Raw genomic sequence first — 15,172 nt, 5'->3', positions numbered from 1 at the left:
CTACCCTCAAGAACACTAACTCTCCTGCCTTTTCTCATCCCTAGAGAGAGAAGTGGATGATGGATGAAAGACAAGCAGCCTTCATTCTTTTAACTTTCACTGGTGCCCGCCTGTGCAGGCCTAGGGTGGGGTCTGGAGGGGATCTTAGCTTGGTCAAGTGGCTCAGTGACCTTGCAGTTTCCTCATGAACTGGTGCCAGGAAGCCAGAGGGCTGGGCAGCTTCCACCCCTGCCTCCCACTGTGCATGTAGAGTCCCTTTTAAATCCTCCCCTGCCTCACCCCACAAGGTTTTGCCCCCAGTTCCTAAGCCGTGACAAATACAGATTCACAGAGTCCTTTTTTCCAGCAATTTTATTGGCTGCTGCTAATTCTGCTGTGAGCACACCCCCTACACTCTCCCAGCTGGGAGTGGGTCCTCTAGAAGCATCTGGGCTTGAATGGGATTGCTTAGTGGTTGACCCATGGCTGGGGAGGGGGTGAAGATGAAGATGGTAGGCTGCAGAACGGACACATCCACACAGCAAACAGTTCCCACATGTTGGCTTTCCACTGTAACGGAGCTGCACTCTCCACGTGCCTTCTACTCCTTCAGTGCTGGGGTCTTCCTTGCTGAGTTGTGTTGGTCAGAAAAGCATCAGATTCTGAGAGCACAAGCTCCATGGTGCGGCCTGGTGTTGGGGAGACATATAGCTTCTGTTCTGAATTCACTGGAGGGAAAAGAAAAACTGCTGAAGAAACATCCAAGGTGGGAGGAAGGCGAAGCTGCAGCAAGTTACCATTCCCTGGGCTCTCCCTCCCGTGGGCCCGCCCTCACCATCCTGCCAACATCCCCGGCGAATGTCACCCCCTTGCTTGCCCGCTGCTCCTGGGAGCTGGTGCTGCTGCCACTCAGGGAGTTCCTTCGCATGATGCCTGGGAGCAGGACGAGGAAGGGAGAGTACTGAGTGAGGGAAGGGGCAGCGGGGGCTGGGGGGGGCTAGTCCCCCCAAACCAAGGGGCAGACCCCCCAGGGCCTGGAAGAAAACCAAGTTGGTAAGGAAGAGGTCTCAGAGAAAAGATGGAAGCTGGGTGACTGCAGTCTCACCAGGGCCGGGGGGCTCAGAGCGCTGCAGGCTGTTGCGGCGGGAGGTGGGGAAGCTGCCCTTGGAGAGGCGGCGCTGGCGGCTGGACAGCATAGCAGCTGGGGCCACAATACCCGGTGGGGGCTGCTTCCCCAGCCGGCTGTACAAGTCCTCAATTTCCTTTTTCTGTAGTGTCTGTAGTGCCTCCACCTCTGACAAGTGCCTGAGGACACATCAAGGGCATGAAAGGAGTAGCCACACACTTGGCTTTCCCAAGTTCACCTCTTGTTCCTCCATCCTCCCCAGACTCACTTCTGCCGAAGACTCTGCAGCTCAGCCCAGAACTCCTCATCCTCTCCACTGCTCTCTGACTCCTCGCTGCTCAGACAAAGGCTGCTGTAGGAGTAGTTCATCCACACCGGGCTGGGATGGCTCAGGGGTGGGGGGCTGTCCCCAGCTCGGGGTTCCTTCCCATCCTCTTCTTCCTCCTCGAGTCCAGCCCCCAGACCCTCGGCTGCACGGTCACTCTCAGCCAGAGCTTCCCTGGTCTCTGGCCCGCCTCCAGCACTATCCTCTGTGTCTGAGCTCTCCGACGTTGGCTGAGGGGTTGGAGGCTTCAGAGAACTGGAGAGAGTTGGGGATGTTGGTTGTAGGGGAAGAGGCTCAGCTGGTTCCTTGGATGAAGTCACTTGGAAACGCCCAACAAGCTGGGGCTTTCCCTCTGCAGGGAGACGTGGAGGGAGGGAGAGAAATCAGTGGCAGGATATAAAGTGGGTTGGGGATGATGGGCAGGGGAAGGTCAGTGATCGGAGATCTCACCTTCTGAGATGGGCGCCAGTCTGGCTTCGCTCAGGAGTGGCCGAGCAGGATTTGGGGAGGCCTACAAAGTGTTTGTTCCATGAGGAAGGAAGGGATCCAGAATGAAGCCTCCCTAATTATCCCTCTTGGTTTCCTACTCACCTCACTCTCCATTTCAGCTGTGTGGGCTGAAGGGCTCTCCTGGCCACAAGGAGCGAGGGGCAGGGGAGGGGACAGGCTAGGTATGGGACTAAGAGGGGCTGGAGGAGATTGGGAAAGGAGCCCAGGGGTAGGGGACAGCAGGGACTGGGCCACGGTCATCACAGCCAGTGAGAAGGCACTAGCCAGTGAGAGGAGAGGGGCTGCTGTCGGGGAGGGGAGGGGAGCAGCAGAGGGGCATGGAGGAAAGGAAGGAGGATTCAGAGTGACCTGGGAACAACCAGGAGAGAATGGAGGTGGAGAACTGGGTGGGAGAGAACTCTGGGGAAACTGAGAGGATGGGATTGGGAACTCAGGTGCCCTGGAGGAGAATGGAAGTAGAGGGCTGGGGGGTTGTGGAGAGGGATTTGAGGAGATCTGGCAAGAAATGGGGGAGAATGGGGAGGGGCTGGGATGACACGGGGTAGACATCATGGGGAAGATGGGACCTGGAGAAATGGGGGTTCCAGGGGAAAATGGGTTTTCGGGAGACAAGGGAGTTCCAGGGGAAGATGGGGAGGTGGAGAAGGCTGCCCAGCTCCTCTGCTCCAGGGAGGTGCTGCTCTGGAACTCTGCTGGGGAGGAGGGTGTGTTGAGGTGCCAGTGCCCCATGCCCTGTGCCCTTCCCAGGGGCAACCCCAAGGGTTGGGATGAGCAAGGACAGAACTCTACGTACCACTGGACGGGCCTGGGAGGGGGCCCGGGAGGGCAGGCAATGGCACTGGCTCCTCCTGAGGAAGAAGGAGCCTACAGTCACGATGGGGAAGAGCTGAGGCTTAGATGAAGGTTTCAGACGGGGCTTCTTAAGCTAGGACCCATGAACCTCTAGGAGCCCAAACATGAGTTTCAAGGGATTCAAAAGCGTATGTGCTGAAATATTTAGAGGTAAAAGGGCATGATGTCTGCAACTTCCTGTCAAGAGGCTCAGAAAAAAATAATATGTATACATACATAAAGAAAGGGGAGAAAGACTGGTAAAGCTAATGTGGCAAAATGCTAACAATTGGCAAATCTAGGCAATGGGTATCTAGGAATTCTGTATACAATCCTTGTAACTTCTCTCCACAGCTCTGAAATTATTTCAAAGTAGTTAAGTTAAAAGTGTGCGCTGAACACATTTTCCTAAGACAAGGGTCCATGGCTCTCATCGTATTCTCAAATGGGGTAAGAGCTACTGTTTTAGGGTCCCAGAGATGAAGAGAAGTTAGGTCCCAGGGGACTGCTGAGGGCAAGGAGTAATGAGCCCCGGAGCAAAGAGTCTGTTCCCCTGGAGATGTCCAGAGGGGTCTGACCTGGGCGCCTAGGGTGTCTTCAGCAGCCTCAACGGGGCCAGTATCTCTCTTCAACAGGGTCTCTACTCGCTGGATAATCTCCCGAATTCGGCTCAGGAATCCATCTCGCTCCGAGGGCAGAATGAACTCATTATACACCTGGCGAGGGTTAATAGCATGGGGAGGGAAGGCTCAGTTATCTCACTCATCCCTCTCTCCTTGCTCCTGATCTTTGAAAACCAACCCTTCACACCACTGCTTCTGCCAACCTATTGTAAACTCCTGTTGTGTTCCAGGCACTGTGTGATAGAAGGAGAAATAACAGCCTAGAAGGAAAGGAGCTCACATTCATACGATGCATGTATATACCAGATGCTTTACATACATTATCACATTTAACACCAACGACAACTTTCTGGGGTCCATATTAACATCGCCATTGTAGAATTAAGACAACTGATGTTCAGAGAGGTTGAATTCCGTCTCCCCAAGGTCATGGGATTTAAAGCCAGGTCCACCTAAAGCCCATGCCTGAGTTCTTTCCACTATTGCCTTGCATGCTTTTGAACAAAATTCCTGTCCTCATAGGATTTATGAAGCATACCACATAGGCCCACATACACCCCCCCCATAAAGTTAAGTAAAAATAGGCAATAAATGGTAAATGTCACATTCAAATCCAGGAATGCACCTATTATTGCCAGGCGGTGTGCTAGGTACTGTGGGAATGTAGGGAAGCATGAAACAAGGTCCTAGTCTTGAGCTAAACTCCAGTGGAGGAGACATATAAATATGTAACTCAACATACTGCAAGGCAGGCCGTGATAGGTAAGGCGCTTCCGAGTGAGGTATAGATAGAAATGCTAGGCCAGGAGGCGGGGAAGGGGAAGTTGTTATGGAATGGGTTTAGAGTTTCAGATTTGCAAGATGAAATAGTTCTGGAGATCTGTTTCACAACAATGTGAATATACTTAACACCACTGAGCTGTATACTTAAAAATGGTTAATATGGTAAATTTTATGTTATGTCTTTTTTAACCATGATAAAGAAAAATGCTATTCCTAAGAGGGAATACGACCCTGGGGATGGAGGAAGCTGGGGCAGCTTCACAGAGCAAATCTTTGGAGCTGAGCATTGACAGATGAGTGGGAAAGCTGCCCTTTATTGAGGGCCTACCAAGTGCAGACACTTCTCACAGGTTACATCATATTATATCAGAACATCTTTGCAAACAAGTATTGACACCTGCATTTTACTGATGAACAACTGAGGTTCACAAAGGTTAAGAAACTTGCCCAAGTTCATTGAATTAGTAAATAACAGAGCTGAAATTTGAACTCAGGCATTGCATGAAAGCCCACCCTTTCCTCTATTCCAGGCTGCTCGTCAGAAAGAGCAGAGCAATCTAGGCGGAGAGAACAGCGTAATAGCTGTGAGGCATGAAAGGCACGGTGCATTCTTAAAATAGAGAGGACTCCAGTGTAGCTGAGTGTACTGTGATTTTTAAAGGCCAGCTTCTGGACTCTGGACCTTACTCTAACAACCACAAGTAGCCACTAAAGATTTTGGAGTGAAAAGTAACAGATCAGATCCAAGTCTCAGGAGAGTTCTACTGTAGAGTGGAGGGTGGATTGGTAAGGACAGAAAAGAGGTGAATGGGTCCCGGGTTCAGGGGGTGGGGTCCCTCTGGCTGTGTGGGATCAGAGTGGGCTTGAAAGCCCAATAGAGGATGTGTCCAGAGCGGGAGACCCCTAAGTGGATGGAGGCAGAGGCAGAAAGGCACCCAGCCTCTTCAGAGGACCATTCAGAAACCAGCGTGGCCAGAGGGAAGACTCTGAAAGGGTCAAGTGGTTTGAGGGGAGGTGATAAGCCTTGTATGCTGAGGGTTATTTTTGTCTTTGTCCTGGACACAAGGTGAACGACGCTGGAGGAGAGGCTGTAGAGAGAGTTCCTGAAGCCTGATGTTTCTCCCATTCCCTTCCCTCCTTCCCCCCAGAGGCCGGCATCCACCACCCCAACTCCACTGAAACTGGTCTCCCACAAAGACCTTCTCCTAACCCTAACAAAAGCCAGTGTGCTCTTGCTCCAGGCTTCACCCTATGCCACCTCCTTGACACTCTCCTCACTCATTTTTACTAATATCCTCCTACCTCTCTGTGTCCTTCAATGACTTGTCCTCTCTTCCCATTCTAGAACTGGTGGTATCCACTGAGCACACTCTCAGGCCCTCCATGTCTCAGGCTTATGCAGGCCCATCTCCCTTCACTTTTTCAGCTCTGTACTGACCACTTCTAAATCCACCTCTCTCCAGCCCTGCCTGAGCCATATCCCACTGCTATGGAGGACCTTGCCTTGGTGGTCCCTCCTTCACTCAAATTCTTTATGACTCCTGACAAAACCTTTCATTCCTGACTTCCTCTTGCCTTCGGTGGCCTACTTCCAAGTTACAAGTCGCCCTTGACATCCCTTTCCCTAACTCCCTATCATATCAACTCAGCAAATATTTATTGAGCATCAACTATGCACACTGTACTACGTCGATAGGTTACTGCATTACAGAGTAAATTATTTTCCTGAAACAGCCCTTGCATTCACCTCTTCTCTTGTTCTCCCCCATAATCCACTCTCTCCTTCATCCACATTTGGCTTCTTGTGTCCACCTCCTGGCTGGACTCTCTGTCCCTAACCACCTGCTACATCCATGGCAGAATGATCTTCATAGAACCTTTTGTCACCATGTTACATTTTGCCTAACTCTTTTTTTTTTTTTTTTTTTTTTTTGAGACAGAGTCTCACTCTGTTGCCCGGGCTAGAGTGCCATGGCATCAGCCTAGCTCACAGCAACTGCAAACTCCTGGGCTCAAGCAATCCTACTGCCTCGGCCTCCCGAGTAGCTGGGACTACAGGCATGCGACACCATGCCCAGCTAATTTTTTCTATATATTTTTAGTTGTTCATATAATTTCTTTCTATTTTTTTAGTAGTGACAGGGTCTCACTCTTGCTCAGGCTGGTCTTGAACTCCTGAGCTCAAACGATCTGCCTGCCTTGGCCTCCCAGAGTGCTAGGATTACAGGCATGAGCCACCGCGTCCAGCCTTGCCTAACTCTTAAGACCTGTCGATAGTCTGCGCCCATTCTACCTGCCTAGCTTCACTGCCACAGTTCTCCCATAGGAGCCTGACTCCCAGTGATAGTGGTTTCCTCATGAAGCCCTCCAAGTCACTCCCTACTGGGAATGTCTTTGCTTATGCTGTCCCTCCAGCTAGACATGCCCTCTCCACCTTCCACTGCCTCTCACCCATCTGCCAAGACCCTGGGTAAGCCCCACTGCCCCTGCTGTCCAGCCCATGCTTCACCCACAGCCACAGTATCACGTGTCTAGCAGGCGCTTACACACAGCACTTGTGTGTACCTGGTCATTGTAAGTCTCAAGTTGCTCCAGCTGAGGAGCCAAACCTCACTGCATAAACAGAAATCTCCCCCAAAACTAGAGCTGAGCCGGCTTCAGTGTCACTGTGCTGAGGGCCAACCAGTGCTTTAAAAACCCTGCTGCTGGATCAGGGTGTGCATGTGGGGGTTGGTGATTAGCACCAGTGGATATCAGGAGGGAGATTCTTGTCCCTGGTCCAAACACTCTGCCATTTCTCTCCCCCTCACCATGGCAGCTGCAATCTCTTCTGGGCTGTCTCCATCCAGATCAAATCGGAAGGTCACCATTTTGCTGTTGTGGGTCTGTAGCTGGCACTCAACCACTCTGTCGTTCTGGTCTGAGACCTTCAGATTCAAAGTCAGCGGAGGGGAGGAGGTCAATCCTTTTGTCGTCACGCTGTGTCCCCACCCTGCTCCAGCCAAGTGACAGTGGCCAGACTGGACATGGAGAGAAGTAGACTCCACCTCTAAAGTTTGGTAATAGAAACTAGACTGGCTGCCTCTTGAGTACCAGGCACACACTGCTGCTCCCCTTTTCTGGCTGACCTCCCCATCTGCTGCCAGTTCCCTCCTGGCCCTGTCCGTTACTCTCCATCTCCTGTACCCCCTTCCTTACATTAGTGACCCGAAGGCGGGATCGGGGTCTGCGCCGCATATTCCTCCCTGGAGGTCTCTTCATCTGTCCCAGCCCTTCTCCCACATCGCTAAGGCCTGATGCTGCATCTGAGGCATAGCTGGAAAAGGGAAAGGAAATAGAAGGAGTTCCAGAGTGGACACTGGGACCCCAGAGCTCCAGATGTCTCACCCTGGCACCCCAAGTTGTACCAGAACATACCTGTCCCCAGGGGAAAAGTCACTGCCAGGACCAGAACGTGGAATGGATAGGGCAAAACCCTGAAATAGGATAAGGGTTCATAAGGTCAAGAGGTTGGTATCTAGGGAGATGGTGTCAAGGATGCTGGGAGGATAATAGGGAGACGGAATTGGGGAAGATGAGGACAAGAGTGGTAGATTTCCAGGGACATGGGGCCAGGTCATGAGGCTGGGTTTCACAAGGAGAGAGACAGGTCATAGGCTTGGAATGGCTAGGAGCCCCCCATGTGACCCCTCTCACCGAGGGCAGGCAGAGATGGGACTCAGCGGGGCTGGATGGCACCCCCCCAGGGGGCTGGAGGGCAGGGTCTGAGGCATCCAGGAGGCCGGAGGAGCTGAGGTAGCCATCAGTCTCGCAATCCGCTGGTGGGGGAGGGAGGGGATCAAAAAAGGGGAAGCAAAAGGGGATGGTGGCAGAGGAGGGGGCCTGCCTGAACAAAGAGAGGCCTGGAGCTGCTGGCCAGCTCTTTCCCAGAGGGAGCTTCATGGCTACGGGTGGAAGGCAGGGTGAATGATGGTGCTACTGGGTTGAACTGCTGGGTGAGGGGCAGAGGCCAAGGGTTCGTTCGGGTACCTAGGACCCAAGATCAGGGGTGACTTACAGGTGGTAGATGAGTAGCTGGCGTGGCGGAAGAGGAAGGGCTGGTGCTGGTCTGCCTCTGGCTCCTCAGGCTCAGGGGGGAAGGCACTGGGGGGACCAGGAGCCACAGGGACAGTTGCTGGTGGAGGTCCTGGCTCCGGTGGGAGGGCCTCAGACTCCCTAGCTTTGCGCAGCTTCTCACGCTTTCTCTGGATGGCAGCGACCCGTTCACGCACTGCCCGGGCCACTGGCTGGTAATCAGCTTCACAGACCAAGCCCAGAGCCACCTGGAAGTGGGAGGAACACAGTTTGGGACTCCTCTCAAAGATCCATCAGGACACCTTCTTGGGGTCTCCAAGATATGAGAGGAAGGGAACCAGCAATTATTGATTACCCACTATGTCCGTTAACTGGCAACTCCTTACCTTATCATTAAATGCTCCCAATAACCTTGTGAGATAAGTCTTATCAGCCCCATTTTAGAGATTAAGTAAAGTAAATGACCAGTTCATGGTCATACAGGAAGTCAGTGGTACTCTATGCGGGCAGGAGACATTTGGCAATATCTAGAGACTTTTTCGTTGTCACGACTGGTGGGTAGGTGCTACTGCATCTAGTGAGTAGAAGCCAGGGGTTCTTCTCAACATCCTACAATGTACAGGACGGTCCCCCAAAGATGTCAACAGTGCAAAGGTCAAGAATCCCTTGTAAGTAATGGATCAGGATTTGATCTCAGGTCAGGTTGGGCAGTGCTATTGATATCTGATCTTTCACCACATTCCAAACACATTCTCGGGTTCTTGACCCACCATAGCTGATCTCCACCCTTGCAACTGCCATTTCTCTATTGAGAATCCCATACTCCCCTTCCTCCAGGTCTTCCTAAACCAGCCCCCAAGCTTCCTCCCCTGCATCTTATGCCTCCCCCTTCCACCAGCTTCCATTCATCACCTCCTCACTCACTTCAACCACAAGCTTTGCTGCATGAGTGAAGGAGGTGGGGCAGAGTAATGTGACAGAACCCGAACCACTTCTGTTTAAATCCAGCTCTACCACTTACTTGGGACCTCAGACAAGATATTCAACCTCCCTGAACTTCTGTTTCCTCATCAATAAGTCGGGATAAAATTACTGCCTATGCAGGGTGGGTAGCAAAGATCAAATGCATGTGGAAGTGCTTTAGGCCATGTAGGGATGTGGGTTATTAACGAGCTCCTATCATATGCCAAGCACTTCCAGGGATAGAAAAATCAACAAAACACAGTCTCTGCCCTCAAGGAGTTTATAGTCTAGTGGAGAAGAAAGACAGGAACGTATCCAGGTGTAATACAAGTGATGGTGGTGAGTGCTGTCATGGAAGGCCTGCCAAAGTGGAAAGAAGCATTTAATTTTGACTGTAAACAGGAAGGCTCCTTGAAATTGATGGTTCTGAGCATGCTGGAAGAAAGAGAGAAGAACAAGGGAGAGGGGAGGAAAGGGGGAAAATAGATAAATTGGCCAGGAGGGTATTCCAGGAAAAATGGATCAGCAGAAGGTACAGCAGGAGCATTGGAGACCCAGGGTTCATTCGGGAAAGGAACACTGGCTGTGCATGCGGGTTAATTAGGGCAGGAGACGCTGAGAGGGACGGGGTGGGCCCCCTTCCAGCACACCCACGCCCCATGCCCCTCGGGCTGTCCCATCCGGTCGACGCCCACACGCCCTTCACAGGCCCAGCGGCCGCACAGTCTGTCCTCCGCTCACCATCTCCTGCGCCACTTCCTCGGCCGCGTCCCGGCCCAGCTGGAACAAGAACTCTATGGCTTGGTTGTCCCGTGGGCGCCCCCCACGCCGCGCGTCTTCCATGCGCAGCCACAGCTTGAGGCCAGGCTTCTCCCCGTCGTCCTCCTCCGCCAGTTCCACGTGCACGCCGCGCTCCTCTCGGAAGAAAGCGTGAGCCAGGAGGTCCTGGATGGTGAACCTGGGGGTGGCGCGGCGGTGAGCCCAGCCCGCCCGCGCGGGCACTCCTACTGCACCCCCCGGCCCCGCTCTGGCCCTTCACCCCACCTCTCGTTCTTATCCGTGCGGATGCAGCCTTCAATGATCTCCTTCACCTCGGGCATCTTCACCTTGTAGAAGCTGTTTGGCTTTGTGCCCTGGGGGAAGGGGTTGCTTGAGACCTAGGACTCTCTGAGCCCCAGCTCTGGGGTTGACATCGCCACCACATTCCCCACCCCTCGCTTTAGGCAGCCGTGCGTGCAGTCGCAAAAGCACGACGACTGCTACTGGAAGATTTGATTTCAAGTCCCAACCCCCCACATATAGCTAGTGTGACCTTGAACAAGTCTCCCGCTGACTGTTTTCTCATTTGTAAAACGCAGAGCAGAACATTTGCCCCGCTCACCTTGCCCCTTGCCGGGCAGCTGAAGGATGGAATGAGGGATGGGATGAGAGATTGGATGGGAAATCGTTTGTAAACTCTAGGGAGCGTTACATGTATTATCATTCTAAGTAGCTTGTACTGGAGAGGGCGCATGTGCACTGTGTGCATCCATATCCTTCAGTGTTCACCAGGGCATCTGTGTCTAGCCTGTTTTCATTAAGGGAAAGGGCCTTGACCTTGGGCTGGTTGGGACAGGAAAATGGGGGGGGGCGACCTAGAATTCTTTCTCCCCCCAACCCCACCCCTCTCATTCTCACCGAAGTGACCTTGCGGTAGATTTGCGCGGCATTCTGGCACTCAGAGTACGGGTACTCTGAGGTAGCCATCTCCAGCATGCACATGCCAAAGGCGTACACGTCCACGGCCTCATCGTACTTTTCCTCGTACATTTCTGGGGCCATGAATTCCGGGGTCCCTGTAGGATGCACAGCAGGAATCAGGCTGCTGAGCATTCTGGCCTCGTCCTTCCACTTGGGCTATCCGGGGACAGCCCTGCAAGTTCTAAAGTATTAATACAAGTGACCGACCCTTGCCCACAGTGTGTGCGTAGGGGTGGGAGGGGTATATACCATAGGTCTCCCCACCTTCCCTGTGGTCTCATAGTTGCAGAGACCTCAAAGAGCCCTGCTGGGGGAGAAGGGTCCCCAGATTCTTTTCTGAGGTAGTGGAGGAAGGGATTGCAAGGACCTTCCTGGAGGGACGCACCAATGACACTCTTGGCAAAGGAGGCGCGCTTGAGAGTGGCCAGGCCCAGATCCCCGATCTTGACGGAGCCCGTTGGGCCAGTGATAAAGACGTTGTCGCACTTGAGATCCCGGTGCAAGATGGGAGGTACCCGGGAATGTAGGAAATGAAGCCCCCGCAGGATTTGGCGGCTCCAGCGCTGAAGGACCCGCGGCTTCATCTCCCGGAATCGCCTCAGGTACCTGCGGGAGGGCGCATAGCCCGGGTGGTAGCGGGGGAAGTCCCCCCGCCCCCCCGCCCGCCCCCTCCGTGCCGCTCCCTTCGCGGGAGAAACCGAGTCGGCAGATGTAGTAGACAGAGAAGACATTACGAAACGGGTTGGGAGGTAAATTCACAGATAGGGCCGCGGCCAAGGTGTTGTGGGAGTACCGGAAGGGATGACTAACTGCCCCCAGCGTGGGGGAGGGCTTCACAGAGGAAATAACTTTTGTGTTGCGTCTTGAAGGATGAGTAGGAGTTCAAGGGTGAAAAGGGGAAGGGATGGAGACTTTCCAGGCAGACGGGACGCCGTGCTCAGAGGCACGGAGACAGCAAGTGGCAGGGCAGGGTGCAAGGAGGAGCTGGGAGCTGGAAATTCGGTTTGTCTGTAACTTAGGGTGAAGATGAGGCTGGATCCTAAGGACTTTGTGAGCAGGTTAGCCAGTGTGGACTTTATCCCGAGGCCCGTGAGAAACCTCGAAGGGGTTTTAAGTAGGGGAGTGACAGTTCAGATTTTCAATTGGGAAAGATCCTCCAGGTTGGAGGGAAGATAGGCTCCCTTAGAGGGTGGCAGAGTAGGGGACGGTCCTTTAGGAGGCTGTTGCATGGCTCCAGACTAGTGAGGTGGCATGGCAGTGGGGCCAGGATGGCACAGTGGAAGATGTTAAAGAGGGACTTGGAGACTGATTGGGGGGTGGGCAGAGTGGAGAAAGAGAGAGAGAGGAGGATTCTGGGAAGATAGCCAAGTTTTTGACTGGAGTGCTGGGTGCACATTGCCACTCCCTGAGGCAGGGACACAGGTCAAGTGTGTGGGAGATGGTGAACCTGGTTTTAGACCTGTATGTAGAGAGTTTGAGAGGCCTGAGAGTTCGGGAAGCAGGGTTACACATCCCCGCCCTCCCTCTGCCCAACGCGCAGAGCTCACGTCTTGAGCGTGCCGGAGGTCATGAGTTCGGTGACCAGCACGATGCAAACCTGGCCCCGCAGCACCGACTTCCACGAGTCGTAGAAGCGCACGATGTTGGGGTGCTGCAGGCCCTTGAGCATCTCCACCTCCTCCGAGAAGCGCTGCCGCTCTGCTCGAGACAGTTTCCGAGTCTGTGGGATGGGGGATGGGGGTCATATCAGGCCCAGGACCCCCATGGGGAGGAGGCATCTCAAGCGGGGCTGGGAGAAGAGGTGAGGTTTGGAGCCCAGGGAAGGGGTCAGGTTGGTGGGATCACTTGCCCAATGGGCTTCATACCCCAAACTCCCAATCAATCCCCTAGGGCTGCTCCAAGTACACACCTATCCTGGGCCTGGGGCGGCCCCCTAGACCCCCTGCTGGACACAACTGCCCTTTATGCAGCCTGGTCCTGGAGCCCTGGGCTCAATAGCGTCTTTGTGGCCGCCCGGGCCGGCCGTGAGGCGGGAGGGGGCGCCCGGGGGCTGGCAGCGGGCAGGCAGCAGGCGGGTAGCGGGAGACCGCGGGCAGAGAATTGGGGCCGGCAAGGGGGTTGGCCCCAGGAACTGGGAACTGCTAGATCCAGACCGAAGGCCGGAGGGCTGCGGAGGGAGGTACAGAGAAAGAAAAGATCCAGGACTGGGCGCCAGAAGCCCGCCCCCTCCCCATGGCTGTCCCGCCCTGTCTTCTCTCCCTCCCCTCACCCCTCAGTTTGGCTGCCTCTCCTTGTCTGGCCTAGAGCCTGGGGCGCGGCACTGGCAGGCACAAGGGGCAAGCCCTGTGCCAGGGCCAGAGCGGAGGGACCCTTCTCCTAGGCTCTGTCCCCCAGTCTGAATCTGGAGCTTTGGGCCCAGATTTGACTGGGTTCTCCCAGTGGAAGAAATGGGAGGAAGGTCCCGCAAACCAACAGGTTTGGGTCTCAGTGTCTTTGGGTCTGGGAAAGGAGAGCCCAGGTAGGCACTGGGATGAGAATCAGGGCTGGACTTAGGCACCGGCTGCAGCTCCCTGTCCTCCCCTCTCCGCAGCTGTGAAGTCCAGAAGTCTGGCTGCTCCAGAAGGAACCTGGAGGGCCTCATTCTGCCACAACTGCCCTAAATCTTCTGGAGGTGAAGAGGACCCTGGCCCAACTCCTGGGCTCCGCAATCCCAGCCTCCTGGTCTGCAAAGAGGTGGGGAGAGGGTGGGAGCAAGAGGACCAGGGTCGTAACTCGGGGTCTCAGGACTTAGGGGAAAGGGAGAGGAAGAGATAGTGGATACATACCCACCAGCAGGTAACTGGTGGAGCCAGCCCCCCCAGATCTGAACTGGCTCCCTACCCCAACTTCCCATCCTATTTTCCATCTCTCAGGGCTGAGTACGGGAGACTTTACAGTGAAAATGTTCATGCCCATGGGGGAGCCATCATTCACCACTTGCCTCAGTTTCTCCTACTGCAGCCCAGAGTCAGACAGGTCATCAGGGCAAAGAGAGCAGGGGTGTTTGGACATTCGACTGGAAAATGCATCCTTCCCTTGATGCTGCCCCCCAACCCCGTCTCCCATCCTAAGACCTCCAGAGTCCCATCCCAAAGTGCCACCGAGGGGGCGCCCAGCCGCACCTGCAGCTCGCACCAGGCCACCTCCACCGTGGTGTCCGTATCTAGCCCTCGATACACCGTCTTAAAGGAGCCACGTCCAATCTCGATGTCAAACTTGAGGTATCGGCCGTCTGGGGACGTTGCCACAGCCTGAGTCTCCATGTCCTCCTTTTCTTCCTGCTCCCGTCGCCGCTCTCGGGCCGTGGCTTCTGGGACCCTCGGCGGCTCCCCGGACCCCGGGCCTCCTGCGGAGCCCGTGAGCTCGGGACGCGGCGAGTTTGGAGCCTTCCCAGGGGCTCCCTTGGTCCACGTGCCCTCAGGGGGCTCTTCAGCGCTAGGTGGTGGGCTCATTGCAGGGCTGGGACCAACAGAATCCGGAGGATCGGGGGGTTCCGGAGCGGGTGAGGCTGGCTGGCACCAAGAGCTCAGCAGCCCCAAGTCGACTGAGCTGCGGCGGCTGGGTCGAGAAGAGCGCGGCCGGGGCTCAGTCTTCCCGGAGAAGCGGCGCGCTCGGCGAGGAGGGGGCCCGAGGCGAGGCGGCCCCGCGGTGGCAAGAGGAGGCGGGGATCGCAGGGCCAGGTCGGCCTCGGTCTGGGACATAGGGACCGCGGTCTCCGTGGCTGAGGGTGCCAACATGGGGAAGGGCCAGGCGCCGCAGGGCGAAAAGCCAGACGGCCCTAAAGGAGGCGGCCTGACAGGCGGACTGGCTGGGTGCGCAGCGATCCGGCTGAGCGGCTGGGGCCCCAGCCCCCGGCTCGGCCGCCCGCAGCCCCGCCCCGGCCCCGCCTCGCGGGCCGCCCTTACCCCCCAGGGCCGCCTCCTTCGAGCCGCGAGGCGCCTCCTGGATCCCGGCTGCAGCCCCAAACTCAGCCGCCGCCCCGCCCCCGGCCGCTCCCCCTTCTCTCCCGAACCTCCCCGGCAGCCGCCTTCAGCCTCAAGCCGAGGCCAGACCTGAGTGCGAGGCGGCGCTGTGTCCTCCCGCACTAACAGTGCGCAAACCTGTTTGCGCGGGGGTGAGAAGGAAGGAATGACTCTGGAACGGGAGAAGAAACGTGCCCGCGGCTCTCGGGCCCTAGTA

At 55.3% G+C, this 15,172-nt stretch overlaps 1 protein-coding gene across 1 annotated transcript; it reads right to left on the bottom strand.

The window, feature by feature from the left end:
* Positions 1-335: 335 nt before the first annotated feature.
* On the bottom strand, positions 336-14,819 carry WNK4 (WNK lysine deficient protein kinase 4). Its single transcript, XM_069481463.1, has 19 exons — positions 14,116-14,819; positions 12,502-12,674; positions 11,340-11,560; positions 10,892-11,049; positions 10,259-10,347; positions 9,956-10,172; positions 8,235-8,499; positions 7,874-7,995; positions 7,595-7,653; positions 7,376-7,493; positions 6,988-7,104; positions 3,350-3,487; positions 2,734-2,788; positions 2,022-2,632; positions 1,881-1,941; positions 1,374-1,782; positions 1,085-1,284; positions 815-912; positions 336-707 (listed from the first exon to the last, which is right to left on the bottom strand). The coding sequence occupies exons 1-19, from the start codon at positions 14,728-14,730 to the stop codon at positions 705-707; spliced, it is 3,729 nt and encodes a 1,242-aa protein (XP_069337564.1). The 5' UTR covers positions 14,731-14,819; the 3' UTR covers positions 336-704.
* Between the last annotated feature and the right edge of the window lie 353 nt (positions 14,820-15,172).

The sequence above is a fragment of the Eulemur rufifrons genome, chromosome 9, assembly GCF_041146395.1.
Source record: "Eulemur rufifrons isolate Redbay chromosome 9, OSU_ERuf_1, whole genome shotgun sequence".
In the NCBI taxonomy this organism is placed as follows: domain Eukaryota; kingdom Metazoa; phylum Chordata; class Mammalia; order Primates; family Lemuridae; genus Eulemur; species Eulemur rufifrons.
This window is presented reverse-complemented; position numbering and strand designations above follow the sequence as displayed.